Source organism: Salvia miltiorrhiza, chromosome 5 (assembly GCF_028751815.1).
Source record: "Salvia miltiorrhiza cultivar Shanhuang (shh) chromosome 5, IMPLAD_Smil_shh, whole genome shotgun sequence".
Classification (NCBI taxonomy): domain Eukaryota; kingdom Viridiplantae; phylum Streptophyta; class Magnoliopsida; order Lamiales; family Lamiaceae; genus Salvia; species Salvia miltiorrhiza.
Genome location: NC_080391.1, coordinates 52,967,417 through 52,985,810, shown reverse-complemented (window position 1 = coordinate 52,985,810; position 18,394 = coordinate 52,967,417). Strand labels below are relative to the sequence as shown.

At 38.4% G+C, this 18,394-nt stretch overlaps 1 protein-coding gene and 1 long non-coding RNA gene across 2 annotated transcripts; one reads left to right on the top strand and one right to left on the bottom strand.

The window, feature by feature from the left end:
• Positions 1–4,169: 4,169 nt before the first annotated feature.
• LOC131025024 (uncharacterized) lies at positions 4,170–6,869 on the bottom strand. Its single transcript, XR_009102064.1, has 3 exons — positions 6,619–6,869; positions 4,903–4,966; positions 4,170–4,390 (listed from the first exon to the last, which is right to left on the bottom strand). It is a non-coding gene; the product is annotated as an uncharacterized LOC131025024 (long non-coding RNA).
• A 9,102-nt stretch (positions 6,870–15,971) lies between these two features.
• On the top strand, positions 15,972–16,997 carry LOC131026109 (uncharacterized). The gene has a single exon (XM_057955879.1). The coding sequence runs from the start codon at positions 15,972–15,974 to the stop codon at positions 16,995–16,997; it is 1,026 nt and encodes a 341-aa protein (XP_057811862.1).
• The last annotated feature ends 1,397 nt before the right edge of the window (positions 16,998–18,394 follow it).

Genomic DNA, 18,394 nt, shown 5'->3' with positions numbered 1-18,394 from the left:
AAGAAACTTCTTATCTCATTTGGAGTTGTTTGTGACCTCCATCCTTGCACCGCTTCCACCTTAGCGGGGTCTACTTTGATTCATTCTGATGATACGATGTGTCCCAAAAAGTAACTTCTTTAAGCCATAACTCACACTTGCTGAATTTGGCGTAAAGTCATTAATTCCTTAGTGTTTGCAAGGTAGTCCTTAAGTGCTCTTGATGTTCCTCTTCGTTCTTGGAATAGATGAGGACATCATCTATGAATACTAAGACAAACTTGTCTAAGTAAGGGTGTAATACTCTATTCATGAGGTCCATGAATACAGCTAGCGCATTTGTTAATCCGAAAGGCACATCTACAAACTCATAGTGGCCATATCTTTTTCGGAAAGCCGCTTTGGGTATATCTTCATGTAGCCTTTAACTGATGATACCCAGACTTCAAATCGATTTTTGAAAACCCGCTCGCGCCCTTGAGTTGATCAAACAAATCGTCTATCCTTGGCAAAGGATATTTATTCTTGAGCGTTAGCTTATTCAGCTCTCTGTAATCGATGCACATTCTCAAAGTGCCGTCTTTCTTCTTGACAAACAAAACTGGCGCTCCCCATGGAGATACACTAGATCTGATGAAACCTAGGTCCAATAATTCCTGTAATTGGATCTTTAGCTCCTCCAATTCCTTTGGAGCCATCCTGTAGGGTGCTTTTGAAACTGGTGCTGATCCTGGTTCCAAGTCAATGGTAAATTCCACTTGCCTATTTGGTGGTAGTCCTGGCAAGTTATCTGGAAAAACGTCATTGTATTCTCGTACAACTTTCACATCTTCGATTGCTCCTTCTGTTCCAGCTTCTCCGTCTAGGTACACAAGAAAAGCTCGGCAGTCTTTCTTGTTATGTTCAAATCTAAGTTCGAGCAAACGTGTGTAACTGTCGTCACCCCTCCTATTGGTGAAGAAATTCTCATATCCTGATTAGCACTTTCCTGTTTGAGTTCTAGAGTGTCGACGCATGCACTTGAAATGAAAGAATGTGAAGTACTCGTGTCGAACAAAAGTATAACAAGCGTGCTGAGTAGCGTATCCATACTTATCAGGTTTCCTTGGTTGCTTCCTTGTTTAATCTTGTGCACGGCATAGGTTCTAACTTAAGGGAGTTGTGGTGGATATAATAGTTGTTGGCCTAGAATGATCCTAAAAGGTTGAGTTTGACCCGAGTTGATTCTATCTTTACATTTATCCTTGTGGCCTCACTTGGCAATCTTTAGCAAAATGACCCTTCTGATTATATTTAAAGCAGGTATTATTACCATCCAAACATACACCATAATATGACTTGGAAAACTCGGCTATAGAGGTGTCCCAAGCTGGCCCTGATTATCCTTAGCAGGTACTACGTTCTTTTGACGTCCTTGCCCCTGCCTTTGGGCACTATGTTTCCTACCAAGTCTTTTTGTCATTTTGACTATCATAGTAGTATCTATTGTTGTTGTTTCCTTTTTATTACCTTTTTCCTCGATCATTTGCTCTTGAGTTGAGTTTGTGTCGGGCGATCCTCGGGCATAGCTGCCTCGACATCCAGAGCTCTGCTGAGCGCCTCAGAGTAAGTAAGATCACCGTGACTGGCGAGTGCCATTTTAATCTCGTGTCTAAGACCAGAACAAAACTTCTCCGACATCCTTTCATCAGTATCCACCTGTTGTGGAGCATAGCGGGACATGTCGCAGAAAACACGATCATACTCTGTTACAGACATCTTGTTTTGCTTTAGGTTGTAGAATTCATTTTTCTTTTTCTTGCGGTAGCTTTTTGGAATGTACTTGTCATATATTTCCGTCTTAAAGTCTTCCCAAGGCAAATTTGCCAACTATTGAGGAGTCATTACCTTTCTTTTGGCCTCCCACCAAAATCTGTAAATCTAGTCAACTGGAATGCGACACATGAAGTCATTTTCGTGCGGTACAAGGAAAATCAAAGGTTCTCTTCATCGTCTTAATCTAGAGTTTACCCTCAACTAGATTCTTTGTTTTAATAAATAAAACAAGCTTTACTCGAGAAAAAGTTCCTCAACCTTTCGTAATGGTTCATTTCTGTCCCCACCTTGTTTCTAGTTCCTCGTCTACACGACATTCTATTTTCAAGAGAAAAGCGATAATCAACACACTCCTTGCCACATATTACATGTGTAAGGATTCAATCATAAAATCATCATAGACAAAACAACTCAAGTCCTTGTACTGAAACCCTACATTACGGTTTGTACTCTAAATTGCTAACAAAATGTATGGTTGATAATAATCATAGGAGAAGAACTAATATCAACTAATTTTAGACACAAACTGATGGACAGTTTACCAAGCTATAGTTTGGGTGACTTACTAAGTCAATATACTAACACTTCTTAGTCGTATACCTCAAAAGAGTCTACTAGGGCAATTCAAAAGTTGCAAAAGCTCAAATCTCAAATGATGTCATAATAAAGTGTTGCGGAAAATTTGTTCAAGAGACTCAAATAAATAACCAGAGGGTAGAAGAGAGTAACTACCAGGTCGAACAAAATGACCTAGAGTGAGAACCCATCTGATTTTTTAAACTGAAGTTGAAATACAGGAGTTTATAAACTCAAAAGACGTCTACTGAGATCTGGATCATGTGGACTGGCCAGGTCCAACATCATCATCTCCCAGTCACACGGAAAACATCGTCCCGAACTTAGAAAGCCGTGGACAACTATTCATAATAAAACTCAAGTTCGTAGTGGCAGCTTAAAGCTCAAACTTAAGGTTCTAGTCCTATTGAACTAGACTCTTATTCCCCAAGGTCTACATACAGACAGTCGAACCATATTTTCTTATATAACTTGTAGTCCTAAAGACATGAGCAACAGTCCAAAGGCGTGTATACTGAGCTATAACAACTCTTATGTCGTTGTCAAAAGCTATACTAAAATCCTGATATGCCCGGGTAGTCTCTGCTGGGGTCAAACACGGAGCTCTCCTAACCATCGGAATAAGCCTGAACTTAACTATCTTTAATAGATAAGGGCAAGTCTGAGTCTTCTTATACGTAAGTAGACGCAAAACTCTTAAAGGTACACGGTTATGAACATACTACGCATAACAAAACATAAGTTTCATTAAGACAACTAAACTTATTTTAAGGTCTTCTATTCTAGTGGACTCGGATCCCATTTCCCATGTATGTCACAAATATATATATAACCCGCAGACAATCAATTCACGCCCTTTTTATAATCTATCGTGTAACATAAGTCGATTCGATGTTCCATCGTGGGTAAACATTCGAACGTAGAGACTTATGCTTAAACCTTTGATGCAACGTTTGCCTTGAATTCATCTTGTATCATCATTCCGTGCTTTTCCTTCAACGCGTACATGTCTTTTCATTCCTCTTTGTAGTTCAAAAGAACCATTGTTTTCTTGTGGAAGCTGAAATGCTCTAAGTTCTCTATCATTCTTCTAAATCATTACTTCAAGAATCTAGATTGTAGAGATATCCTACTAATCCAGCAGTCTATGTGCATCTATGCAATTGAAACTGTGCATCTATGCAATTGAAATTGTGCATCTGTAGTTTAATCTCAGCCCTCTATTTTATTTAAATCAATGGCTTTAAATTGGTTCCTAGTTTTCATCTTAAGAGGGGTTTTTATATTAACCCTACCCTATATATATATATATATGAAGAGGTTCTAATAAAAACCTCTGTTAAAATGAGAACTAGGAACCTAATCTTGGCCTTTTAAATTTTAGATCTAGTGGTTAGGATTTATTAAAAAAAAAACACACCTATTTTGTAGTGATTAAGTTGATGGTTCCGTTTTTTTTCTTTTTCAATTAATTAGAAGGTTAGTTAAGTCTTTTATAATATTCTTATTTAATTAAAGAGCCACTATTAGTAGTGAATTTTATTTGTTCATTGTTCCACGCCTATTTCAATGCACCAAATCAATCTATGCAATTGTAATTTTAGCTATGCAATCCAATAAAATAACTATGCAATTACAAATATTCTGTCACAGCCCACTATCCCAATGACGGGTTAACCGGGGTTATGACTTGGGGTGAACAATAAGAAACAGAAATTTAAGGGATTTGCTAAGTAACCAACATTAACAACAACAAACTAGTGATATATATATATATATATATATATATATAATCGCTTGGGTAATTTACAAACGAGCCTACCATAACGACTAGACTTCAAATGAAAGTTAATCAAGATGAAGTAGTAATAAGTTCAAGTAGAAATGATAAATAAGTCAGAGTATTTGCAGCGGAAAAACGTGTGAGTTATGCATATGGAGATGCATACTCAAGGTTTCATTACATAACCATAAAAAGGAAAATCCGCTCAACACCGATCCATTCCATCGCTTGCTCAACCTGCACATTTAGAAATACATGCAGGGCTGAGTATAAAAATACTCAGTGGGCACGTATGCCTAGGTATAAAAATACATGCTTCAAAACTGTAAATTGTCATGCCATCATAAACAGTACAGCAAGGGAGTTTTTCGCTAAAAAGGCCCAAGCTTACTAAATTCATTTGTGATTCTTAAAGTTCGTCTGCAGACTAAGTTCTCTTGTAATCTATCATATCTGGAACTTTGTGCCGGAGAGGTGGCCACCTCTCACGGTCACTTGACCGGCCAACCCGCTAGATGACTCACGGTCACTGGTGTACACTAGCCCTGGCAGGATAGCTATCAACTGCTCAGGACCCGAATTCGATTGCATCATTGGCAAAGCCAAAGCAGATAGATATCATACTAAAATTTAAACATTTTATGGCAAGACAATACTTGAAATAACTTTAACTCAGAGATTTTGTCATGAAATAACTTGCTTGAACGTAACATTTAAACTCATTTGATATATATGAAAGTAATGCCCACCTTATTCGTTCCCACAACGGGCGTAGAGTTACTTCCCTCTTTAGCTATCACTTCCCGCCTGAACCTTTATTGACGAAGAATCGATAAGTTTCGAGAAGAAGTCGTGAAAGATGGAGGTTGATCTCTTAAACTAAACTATCTCCTTTAATGATTTTAGGGTTCTAGCATCCATATTAATCTTGTCTCGTCTCGTTCAAAACCTTAAACTCAAAACATTTATCACATAACTAACATTTAGGTTCGAAACTATTTATTCGAATATCAACATGCGCATCAACCATAACTCATTCTACTCACGCCATCAAGTCAGATATTCCGTCATTTAATAACAAATCATATAATATTACATAAACAAATTATGTCATCATAGATCATGCTTTCTCATATTTAAAACAATGTAATCTTTTTCAAATAAACCTTATTAATAAGCCTTTTGAAAAGAATTCATTAAATAAGAGTTTAACTCAAAAATATTTTATTTTAAAGTCCACTTATAAAAAAAATACTTGAAATAAATGAACTCCATTTAAATAATTAATTTAAAGGTTCATATGTAATTAAATTAATCAATTAATCAAGCTCAATTTAAATTAGATAAATAAGAGCTCAAATGATTTAAATAAATACAAGCCCAAATTAATTAGATAAATTAGGTCCATTATATATATATATTTTTTTTAATCAAGGCCCAAACATTTAAAAATTAACAAATGCCCAAAACTTTTAAATGAAATAAGCCCATTATAAATAAATAGAACATGACCCTATAAAAACAAGCCCAAATACTTATTAAAAACGGCCCAAAACCCGGCCCAACCTCAAACACCCTAACCCAAACCCTTCTTCTTTTCTTCCCCCTTCTTCTACCTAAGCTGCGCCCCTCCCCCTTCATTCTCGTCTCTCTCTCTTCTCCCAAAACACACAGACAGCCGCTGGTCTCACTCTCTCTCTCCGGCAGACGACGGCGACAAAGACGCCGCGACGCCTCACCTTGACGACGGCGAAAAGTATCACCGCCTCCTCCCTTTACTTTCCGGCAAGACCTTCGCCCCTCAGCCTTTGTTCTCTCTCTGTTATCCAGCAACCGCGGCGGAGCCACGGCCGCCACCCTCTCCGGTCTCCAGCAAGCAAAACAGACGGCCACCACCGCCATCCGCCGACTCCTTGACAGACGAATAGTAGCAGCCCTCTGCAACCCCCACGATGCACGCCCTCATCTCTCATGCTCTCACACGCGCACGGACATGGCGTAAGCCGCGCCGCCGCCGGAAACAGGACAGCAAACGCCCCACCGCGGTGCGCCGCCGCCTACTCCTTCTTTTTCTCTACGCGCCGAACAGACAGCAGTGATGAACCGCCGCCGACCGCCGTGTCCCTCCCTCTCTAGGCCGAACAGTAGCAGCTCCCGCCACCACCGTCGCTCCCTTCCATCTCCGACTTCACACTCACGATAGAGACAACGGTACCGGCCCTCAATCCACACAACAAAATAGTTCAAGACTCAACCTTTTCTTTTCTTTCTTCATAAACATGCTTTACATATATGTATATACAAGAACAGGTTGTATGCATATGTATTTTGTAATGAAATTGTCATTTGTTCAAAAGTCTTTCAATCCATATGTGAATATAACATAAGAGCAAAATTGTTGCCTGCTATCCATTAGAGATTTGAATACTGGAAAAAAAATGCTTTACTGAATTTGGGGTGCTAACCGTGAATAGAGATAAAATGGGCAGAGTGACTTGTAGATGAAACATTGAGAGCTTTCCGTTGAGGTTGTGGAGCATGAAAAAGGATCTCACATATTGCTTTCTTTGAAATCTGAAAGATGGACTATGGAAGGAAATCAAAGTTCACAGCTTACCTTGTTCGGTGGTGTTTTGCTTGGTATAAAAGAGAGAGCTTTGAGTTGTGGGAAATGTCAAACTAATATGGCGCATTTGATTTGGTAGAAAAGTTAGGATCTGCATTTGATTTGGTAGAAAAGTTGGGATTGACAGCCTGACTTTTGTGGCTGGAATTGGGTTGTAGTAGGTAAGTAGGGTGACTGATGGATATCATAGGGGTATGGGTAGTTGAGGTTTGTTGTTTTGACAAATAAAATTCCTCAGGATAAAACTATCGAAACTGTAAAAATTCTTCAGGGTTGGCTAATTAAAAACTCGTGAAAATACTTGAATGCTAAATTAAATAACCACATAGGCTCACTTTACAATTAATAAAAATTCATATCTAACACTCTAATGTTAAATCCTCATAAAAAAAAATTAATGGACTCAATATATTTTGAGTGCATCGTCCATTGAAAATAAAAATAAAAATAAATCATCACATATATAAATCATCAAATTCATATAAGTTCGTATTTTATTAATGGATGTTGAACCCTAATTACTAATAATTAAGCCTTTAATCAGTGATTAAAAGCTGGGATATGACATATTCGGTGTGTACTATTAACATTATCTAATTAAACATGCCTAGTTTTTCCACGCCTATTTTAATTGTGTTGCATTCCATTTTATTTTATTGCATAATTAATCATGTCATTTGACTCAACCCAAAACACCTAATGGATTGACTCACAATCGTACGAGGTCGTCCTAGTGTAATAAGCTAACCCAAGTCGTCTCTCAAGGAAGGCTAAACAGGGCTTTGATCATGCTACGCACAGAAAACATGAAATAAACCTAAACACTCTAATCAGAAGTTTGGGTCTGACACTTTCTCTCCGATTAACTAATGCGTAATTAAAATAAAGCATATAAAGTTAACTAGGCAAAAGATAGAAAGCCAATAAGAATGCAAGAAGGCAAACAAAGCTAGGGTTCTAAACTAGCAATCTAGAAAGCAATCATCAATTCAACACCATAAACAACGATTATCTAGGCGAAATAACATATTAACATTTAATCAAATGAATGTTGAGCAAACACACACAATCAAAGATAATTTCGCAAGCAACTCAACGACGAACTAACTAGAACATGGCATTTGAACATTAACGAAATCAACTAGAGTTTCCAACTCCAACACTAAACCAAACGATCATAAACTTGTAAACATCAAAGATTAATAACTACCTAGGCAAGAAACTCAATCAAGCATAAGATTCGAATGCAAGAAAATCTTAATCTCCATAAAAGAAATCTCTAAATATTCATCAACAAGAAAGGAAAAGGGTAAACAATAGCAACAAACTACGAATCACGTAGATTATCTAAACTCAACAACAATTATCTCCAATCATCATATTAATCAAAACACAAAATAAAGATTCAAATAAACTAAAGGATTTAGAAAACCAAGAGAATCTAGAATCAACAACAATGAACTTCAATCTTCACATTCATCAAATACATAAAACACAAAACTCAATTAACCAAAAGATTCATAAAACCAAGAGAATATAGAATCAACAACAATAATCTTCAATCATCATATTCATTAAAGACAAGAAACAAAGACTTAAATAACCAAGGGATTCATAAACAAAGAGAATCAAAGGGAGTTCTTACAAAACATAGCAATCCAAGGAAAACCAATCCGATGAAGTGTTAATTGACATCCAAAGCAATCCAATGAATCCAAGATTGAAAGTAAGTGTTGTGGAACTCTAAAAACCTTAAGAAAGAGGTGAAAATCGCCTATGGAGGCTGCTGGAGACGAGAATGATAAAGTAAAACCCTAGAAAGGGGTTTTTAATCGAAAAATCGTACTTTCGGATCTGAACAGAGGCGGCGGCGCCGTGGGACGGCGGCCGCCGTGCACGGCGCGCGCCGTGCCACGGCGCCGCCGTGTATGCCTTTCGCAGACTGCAATGCGCAGCGTTTTTGTTTTGGTCCGTTCTCCCTCGTTTCAAGTCGGATTTTAGATCCGTTTTCGCCTACGAACTCGTATCGAGACGAACTTTGATTCTTCTTCAGACCATTCAACTAAATTCTGACTTTAATTTTGTTCACATATCAATCAATGTGAGCACAAAATCCTGAGACAACAAAATTAGCACAAAAGCTCAAATCATTCAACTCTTAAGTGAAAGAGACCAAAATAAAAGTCAATATAACACGTAAACACCCAGAGATTCATCACAAAATAGGGCTAAACAACCCCCCCACACTTGATCCTTTGCTTGTCCTCAAGCAAAGTCACGACACCAAAAGATAGTTCACAAGAAAACTTCCTCACCATTCACATCTCCAACCAATCTAAGTCTCTTAGCCTTTCACATTCCTCACGAGATGTTCATTGTTAAGATTTTAAGAAGCAACAACCACATGATACAATTCAATCCGATCAGACCCAATTCTCCGCTAGAGGTGAATTCCCTAATGTGATTGCCTTTATAATCAAATCTCATTTTCCTTGAAGATGATAAACAATCAAACCAAATCAAATTTTATACATCTTTCTTTTAAAGGTGATGTTATTCCATTCTCAATAGATGGGCCAACTTTCGTGAGATCAACACTTTTGGAGGTAATCCAAAATGTTCTCACGTGGTTTTCCATGCTCATAACACTACTGTCAGAGGAGCAGAGACCCAAAGCTATAGAAAACTTCACAACAAACCAACATTCAAACTCAAGGGATAAGATCGTAGGCTATCACAATGAAAACACTCCCTCTAGCATCTACCGGACAAATCACGTCAAGAATAGCTCATAAGGGTGTTGCATCCAAAACATTAAACAACTTACATCAAGAGAGGAATATGCATAGCCTGAGAGACAAAGATAGCAACCAAGCCAACACAAAGCATGAAATTTACTTGTGAACAAATCATCAAAGTGTGCATTATTACTTGAAGGCAAACAACAATCAAGATAAAGGAGACCATTTGCCCCACACAAGAAAGCCCAAGAACACAACAAAAAGACACCCACAGGATTCACAACTACCAACAAACACCCCCCCCCCCACTTAAAATCTGGCACTGTCCTCAGTGCAAACAAAAAGAGAGGTGAAAGAGGAAACTTCCCTAAATACCGATCCAGTGGTGAGTCTGTAGTGTCCCACGATGTCTGCCTCTCTCTCATCCATAGAACAAGCAGTCTCCAACGCAACAACCTGCACCAAACAGCAGAAGCAACAAAACACAACACAAACAAAACGAAAGAAAAACGAAACAAGAAAAAGCAAGAAAACATGGGTTGCCTCCCATGCAGCGCTAGTTTTTAAGTCGTCAGCCCGACTAAGAGAACCCCTTAACCAAAATCCGATTGAAGATCCAGCTGCCTTAGCGCCCTTGTAAACACATCTTCTTGAATTGCAGCTGCGGGTCCTCCAAATGAGTCCTCCATGCTCGTATCCTGGGATGGCCCTCTATCCACACATCCCACGATATTGAATGACCCAACCTCGTCAAGCTTCTCTTCTAGGAGCAAGGCACACAGAAAGCGTTGCTCAATATCACCTTCCTCGTGCAGCTTATCCAGAGATTCCTGCTCAATGTCAGCTTCATCCTGCAAGGTAGCAAGGAATTCCTCCACAATCTCGTCCTCCTCCTGAAACTTATTAAGGAATTCCTGCACAATACAATCCTCATCCAAAGCATCAAATGTTTCAACATAAGAGCAGATTTGAATTAAGGAAGTGGGGGTAGTAGGTTTTTTATCAAAAACTGAGAATGTTACCGCTCTACCTGCCCCTACCATACTTACAGTTCCCGTACCCACATCGATGCGAGTATGGGTGGTAGCCATAAAGGGTCGGCCAAGTAGCACGAGATGCCCATTCTCGCCTCTAATCCCTTTTCCCACATCAAGTACAACAAAGTCAGCTAAAACACTAATCCCCCTCACGACTACCTCAACATCCTCGACAAGGCCTCGTGGGCTGCTAATGGAGCCGTCAGCTAGTTCTATCTTAATGTTCGTGCATTTCAGCTCTTTATTTCCCAACCTCTCAAAAATATCAAGCGGCATCAAATTGACTGCCGCGCCCAAATCAAGCATTCCCAAGACCTTTTCAACCCCTCCTAAGCTAATATCAACGATAAAGCTACCTGGATCTCCTTGCTTGGGTGGTGGTTGGTCTGGTGCAACAGTGACAGGTGGCAGTGGCTCACTGGGGCATTGGGTTGCCTTGATTGCTTGCACGGTTCTGCTTCTCCATTTCCCCGTGGTTATTGGGGTAGTTTCCTTGATTACCGCCACGGCATGAGCTTGACGCGGCTGTTTGTCCTGGTTTAGGAACTTCCCAGTTGGCTGTTCTTGCTGCAGCTGATTTAGGGCTCCTGTAAGTTGCCCAACTGTAGTCTCGAGGCGCTTGATGGTAGCACTCTGAGACTCCATGTTCTGTTTGGTCATCTCCATGAAGGACTGCATGGTGTCCTCGAGAGACGGCTTCTGCGGTTGAGCTTGCTTCTGACACTGTTGGGAGGCATTCTGGTATTGCTGCTGCTGCTGAAAATTCCCTTGTTGCATAGGGAACTGTTGATACTGCTGATACTGCGGGGGCTGCTGCTGCTGATAAACTTGAGTGTAGTTCTGCTGCTGAGCTCTCCAACCCGAATTGGAGCTTTGTTGCCCTTGATTAAAGATAGGCCTCTGTTCAAATTGAGGCCTCCCCGGATAGCTCTGAACAGCATAGACCTCTGCTTCTCCTTCAGGTGTGAATCCCCCCATGCGATGGCACGCGTTGGTTCCATGACCAAAATCGCCACAAATTCCACATCCTTCTGCTGGTGGCGCGTGAACTGGTGGGGCTTCTGCCTGGTTCATCTTGAGGTGCTGAACTTGCCTCATCAATTCTGCTACTTGCTTCTGAAGCTCATTGTTGGGAGCTACTGCATTGGCTTCAAACCTCCTTCCTCTAGCTGATTTCTGTTGAGAACTCGCTGCAAGTGTGTTGAAAATCTCCTTGAGCTCATCAGCTGTCTTCCGGACAATGTTGCCCCCTGCTGTACTGTCCACCATAAACTGTGCCGTCTGAATCAATCCGTCATAGAAGAACTGCATCAACATGACAGGTGGTAACTGGTGCTGTGGGCACTGGCGGAGGAGCTCTTGGAATCTCTCCCAAGCCTCGTGGAAAGGCTCGTCAGCTCCTTGCATGAAGTTCATTATTTGGCTCCTAATCTCTTGAGTCTTGTGATTAGGGTAGTACTTGAGCATGAACATCTCACTTGCCTCTCCCCATGTGGTGATGGAGTTCGGCGGCAAGGACAATAACCACGTTCTCGCCCGGTCCTTGAGTGCATAAGGTAAGCACTTGAGTCTCAACTGATCCTCGGTGAGCTCCAGCAGTGGGAAGGTCTGCACTTGGGTGCAGAAATCACGGATGAACTGCAAGGCGTCCTCACTGGGCATCCCGTGAAAGAGCGGCAGCAGGTTTGAGTCGTTGGGCTTCAGATTATAATTCCGGACCGCCGTGGGAAACACTATCGCAGAAGTGCTAGTGGTCCCAATAACTGGCCTGGAAAAATCTCCCATGTACTGGACATTCTGCTCTGCCATTGCTTCTTGGTCAGGATTGGGCGGAGCTTCTTCTTCTTCTTCAGAATGCACGGAAAGTGTCTCCTCAACGGCTTCCAGAATGGGATTGGAAGCAATTCTCTCTTCACAGTTTTCCTCACTAAACTGTGATTCCACAAGGCTTCTCAAACTGGACTCGGACTCCTTCTCCAGGCTTGAAAGGACCTCACGAGGTCGATGAATGTTGTCAAAGTAAGGCACTAGCTTTCTCTTCAAGCTACGACGACCTTGCATACACAACACTAGCAAACCAAATCAAACGCACCGGAGGGAGAAAATAACCGAGTCAAAAGAAATAAACAAAAGAAAACACGGAAAACAATGCAACACAATCAAATGCCTAAAGCCTTCCCCGGCAACGGCGCCAAAATTTGACTCAACCCAAAACACCTAATGGATTGACTCACAATCGTACGAGGTCGTCCTAGTGTAATAAGCTAACCCAAGTCGTCTCTCAAGGAAGGCTAAACAGGGCTTTGATCATGCTACGCACAGAAAACATGAAATAAACCTAAACACTCTAATCAGAAGTTTGGGTCTGACACTTTCTCTCCGATTAACTAATGCGTAATTAAAATAAAGCATATAAAGTTAACTAGGCAAAAGATAGAAAGCCAATAAGAATGCAAGAAGGCAAACAAAGCTAGGGTTCTAAACTAGCAATCTAGAAAGCAATCATCAATTCAACACCATAAACAACGATTATCTAGGCGAAATAACATATTAACATTTAATCAAATGAATGTTGAGCAAACACACACAATCAAAGATAATTTCGCAAGCAACTCAACGACGAACTAACTAGAACATGGCATTTGAACATTAACGAAATCAACTAGAGTTTCCAACTCCAACACTAAACCAAACGATCATAAACTTGTAAACATCAAAGATTAATAACTACCTAGGCAAGAAACTCAATCAAGCATAAGATTCGAATGCAAGAAAATCTTAATCTCCATAAAAGAAATCTCTAAATATTCATCAACAAGAAAGGAAAAGGGTAAACAATAGCAACAAACTACGAATCACGTAGATTATCTAAACTCAACAACAATTATCTCCAATCATCATATTAATCAAAACACAAAATAAAGATTCAAATAAACTAAAGGATTTAGAAAACCAAGAGAATCTAGAATCAACAACAATGAACTTCAATCTTCACATTCATCAAATACATAAAACACAAAACTCAATTAACCAAAAGATTCATAAAACCAAGAGAATATAGAATCAACAACAATAATCTTCAATCATCATATTCATTAAAGACAAGAAACAAAGACTTAAATAACCAAGGGATTCATAAACAAAGAGAATCAAAGGGAGTTCTTACAAAACATAGCAATCCAAGGAAAACCAATCCGATGAAGTGTTAATTGACATCCAAAGCAATCCAATGAATCCAAGATTGAAAGTAAGTGTTGTGGAACTCTAAAAACCTTAAGAAAGAGGTGAAAATCGCCTATGGAGGCTGCTGGAGACGAGAATGATAAAGTAAAACCCTAGAAAGGGGTTTTTAATCGAAAAATCGTACTTTCGGATCTGAACAGAGGCGGCGGCGCCGTGGGACGGCGGCCGCCGTGCACGGCGCGCGCCGTGCCACGGCGCCGCCGTGTATGCCTTTCGCAGACTGCAATGCGCAGCGTTTTTGTTTTGGTCCGTTCTCCCTCGTTTCAAGTCGGATTTTAGATCCGTTTTCGCCTACGAACTCGTATCGAGACGAACTTTGATTCTTCTTCAGACCATTCAACTAAATTCTGACTTTAATTTTGTTCACATATCAATCAATGTGAGCACAAAATCCTGAGACAACAAAATTAGCACAAAAGCTCAAATCATTCAACTCTTAAGTGAAAGAGACCAAAATAAAAGTCAATATAACACGTAAACACCCAGAGATTCATCACAAAATAGGGCTAAACATCATTCATTATAATTATATGTAGATTTCATGTGCACAGTAAATTAAAATCATTGCACAGATCTGTGAATGCATACAATTGTACAGTAAATATATAGTAGTATAACATATTATTGTGTTGCATAATTATTTGATCAATGTTGCACAAATCATTTTTGTGTTGCATACAATTTTTTTTTTTTGCATAATTAATTATGTCATTCATTACGATTATATGTAGATTTGGGATGCACAGTGAATAAGAACCATTGCATAGATATTGTAATGCTTATAATTGCACAAATATGTGTCGAAATTGCACAGATGATTTTATAATGATATGTTAAATTTTTTGGCACATCATATTCTTCTTGCACATATATTATTAATGTTTTATCATATTTTATTAATTCATACAGATTCTACGCAACTTGATTTGAATATCACAAATGTGGAATATGATTACGTACTTGAAGATGCTTATCATTGGTATTTATTGTGCATAACGTGTAAATTTATGTTTTTATATATACATTTGCAACAAAATATATACCATTGTTGTATCTATTGTAAATATATCTATAAGATATATCTTATGTGTGTTGACCAAGAAACCTCCCTAAAACCCTAGCTTCCTACTTGTATAAATAGAGGCCTTTGGCTCTCATATTGAATACACTTCATTCGTATTCTCTTCTCTATTCTCTCGCTTCTCTCTAGTTTATAACACGTTATCAGCACGATAGTTTCTAGTTCTCTCATCATCTCCCTTCGATCATAAAAGGTAATTTTATTTTATTCTTTGTGTTGATTTTATGTGAATCATATAAGAGTGTAGTTAATTAAATAACTTCATCTCTATTTAATTCCACGAAATTCTCAATTTAAATATTTTTCCGACAGATCTATATATATATTAATTATTCAATACAATGTCAAATCCTCAAACGTATTAGTTTTGTTTAAAGTAGCGCATGAATTCTGATTATGTTTGGTTTAATTAGTCCCACGTTACTTTTAGGATATGCTAATGAATTCTGATTTGTTACTTTTAGGATATGTTAATGAATTCTGATTTGTGTAATGTGATTGTCATACTTCGATTTGATTTTCAATCTATTTACTTGACTACTGCATGTTTTAGAAAACTGAAAAGAAGACAAATACTTTTTATTTATTTTCAATCATTTATTTTCAATCGATTCTGCCTAGACACAAGATTAGCTTAACAGAAGATAAAATATTAAAGATACACATCACATATCAAGTTTGTTCTTTTATAATTTTCTTCAACCCGACGAATTGATATTCATTAAAATAAATTAAATCAATTTACTATGAAGTTTATTGTTATCAATTTTTTTTATGTCAAATTTCGGATTTTTTTTGTGCTCTAATTTCGTTATTTGACATGTTATATTCTGAAATATATTATATATATATATATATATATATATATATATATATATATATATATTTTCCGAAATAATCTTGAAAAATTAATTGATGCTATTTAAATAGCACAAGTAGTATTCCTGAAGAATATTACATTCAAGATCTTAAATTGATGCTATTAAAGTAGCACAAGTAATATTCCTGAAGAATATTACATGCTCTATGAGCAAAATAAATTAAACATTTGGATAACATATCCTTGATTATTTTGTGCAGAATTGCACGGATGGCAAACATAGCCAAACTTGAGTTCATCGCCCTTGACATCTCGGGCAAGAATTACATGTCATGGACTCTTGATGCTGATATTCACCTGATCTCAAGGGGTCTAGGAGAAACTATCAAAGAAGGAAACAAAGCGTCCGACCAGGATCGCGCTAAGGCACTAATATTCCTTCGTCATCACCTTCATGATGACCTTAAGACAGAGTATCTGACTGTCAAAGATCCACAAGAATTGTGGACGAACCTCAAAGAAAGGTTTGATCATCAAAATACTGTCGTCCTTCCTAAAGCTCGTTACGAGTGGATGCATCTAAGACTACAAGACTTTAAGTCTGTGAGTGCTTATAATTCTGAATTATTTAGAATTGTTTCTAAATTGAAACTTTGTGGAGAGAAAATCAGTGATGCTGATATGCTTGAGAAAACATTCTCCACTTTTCATGCTTCTAATGTGCTGTTACAGCAACAATATAGAGAGCGTGGTTTCAAAAAGTATTCAGAATTAATATCTTGTTTGTTGGTTGCCGAGCAAAATAATGAATTGCTCTTGAAAAATCACGAACTCCGCTCCACCGGTTCCGCTGCATTGCCTGAAGCCAATGCAACTTTCAACCATGATAATGGACGTGGTCGTGGGAACCAACGTGGACGTGGGCGTGGACGTGGACGTGGACGTGGATATGGTCGCGGTCATGGACGTGGTAAACCACATGATGCAACCTCTAGCAACAAAAAGCATAAAGCATCCAACGAGCACAATTCATACAAAAAGGAAGGTGAATGCCAAAGGTGTGGTATGACAGGACATTGGGCACGTACTTGCCGAACAGCAAAACACCTTGCAGATCTATATCAAGATTCAATCAAGGGAAAAGGCAAGAAGGAGTCCAATAATGTTGACTTTGACGGTCCAATTGATATTACTCATTTAGATGTCTCCAACTTCTTTGAAGACCCAAAAGGAGATAATATAGATCAGTTGATCGGTGGTGGTGTGCTTGAAGACAATAATATGGACACTATTTAGTCTTTAATCTTTTATTTCTAGTTGTTAAGATGACATTGCTTATTTCTACCATTTACTTTCAAGATGTTGTTTTTCTTTTTGATTAGAACATTTGCTTATTTCCTTATCTTGAAATGCTTACTCAATAATAATTGATTTTTTTTTTCAAAAATATCTCAGAAAATCAAATGGAATCTTGTGATATTTGTCTTGCCGATAGTGCCACCACACACACTATTCTTCAAAAGAAGAAGTATTTCCTTAAGTTGACATTAGCCGAGGATAATGTCAACACAATATCAGGTGCATCAAACATCATTGAAGGCTCCGGAAGAGCTTGTATCATTTTACCAAATGATACTAAATTAGATATTGAAAATGCCCTGTACTCTAGTAAGTCCAAAAGGAACTTACTAAGTTTCAAGGATATCCGCAATAATGGATACCACATCGAGACAATTGCAGAAGGTAGCAATGAATATCTTTACATAAATTCTTTTGTTTCAGGCTATAAGCTGATAAAAGAAAAATTAGCAACACTACCTTCTGGAATGTATTACACATTCATAAAAGCAATTGAGACAAACCATGTCATGAACGTAAAGTTCAATGATACAAAAAGTTTTAAGCTTTGGCATGATAGATTTGGACATCCTGGAGCGACTATGATGCGCCGAATAATCAATAATTCATATGGGCACAACATAAAGAATCAAAAGATTCTTTCTACAAATGAATTCCCATGTGATGCTTGTGCGCAAGGCAAGTTAGTCATTAGACCTTCATATACGAAGGTTAATATTGAATCTCCATCTTTCTTAGAAAGAATTCAAGGAGACATTTGTGGACCTATACATCCACCTTGTGGACCTTTTCGATACTTCATGGTATTGATTGATGCTTCTTCTAGATGGTCACATGTATGCTTGCTTTCTACTAGAAATGCAGCATTTGCTAGACTACTTGCTCAAATCATAAAATTAAGAGCTCAATTCCCAGACAATTCAATTAAAAGAATTCGTCTTGATAATGCTGGTGAGTTTACATCTCAAGCATTTGATAACTATTGTATGGCTATTGGAATTGAGATTGATCATCCAGTAGCTCATGTCCATACTCAAAATGGTTTAGCAGAATCGTTCATTAAACGTCTTCAAATTATTGCTAGACCATTACTTATGAAATCAAAACTCCCAACTACTGCTTGGGGTCATGCCATATTACATGCTGCAACATTAGTTCGACTAAGGCCATCAGCTAATCATGAATACTCCCCAATGCAAATTATCTTTGGCCGAGAACCCGATGTTTCTCACTTACGAACTTTTGGTTGCGCGGTTCAAGTCCCAATTGCATCCCCACAACGAACAAAAATGGGTCCCCAACGAAGACTTGAGATATATGTTGGATTTGATTCA

What these genes read in the sequence shown, in the direction of transcription:
- LOC131026109 (XM_057955879.1), top strand. Translation starts at nt 15,972, where the DNA reads ATGGCAAACATAGCCAAACTTGAGTTCATCGCCCTTGACATCTCGGGC.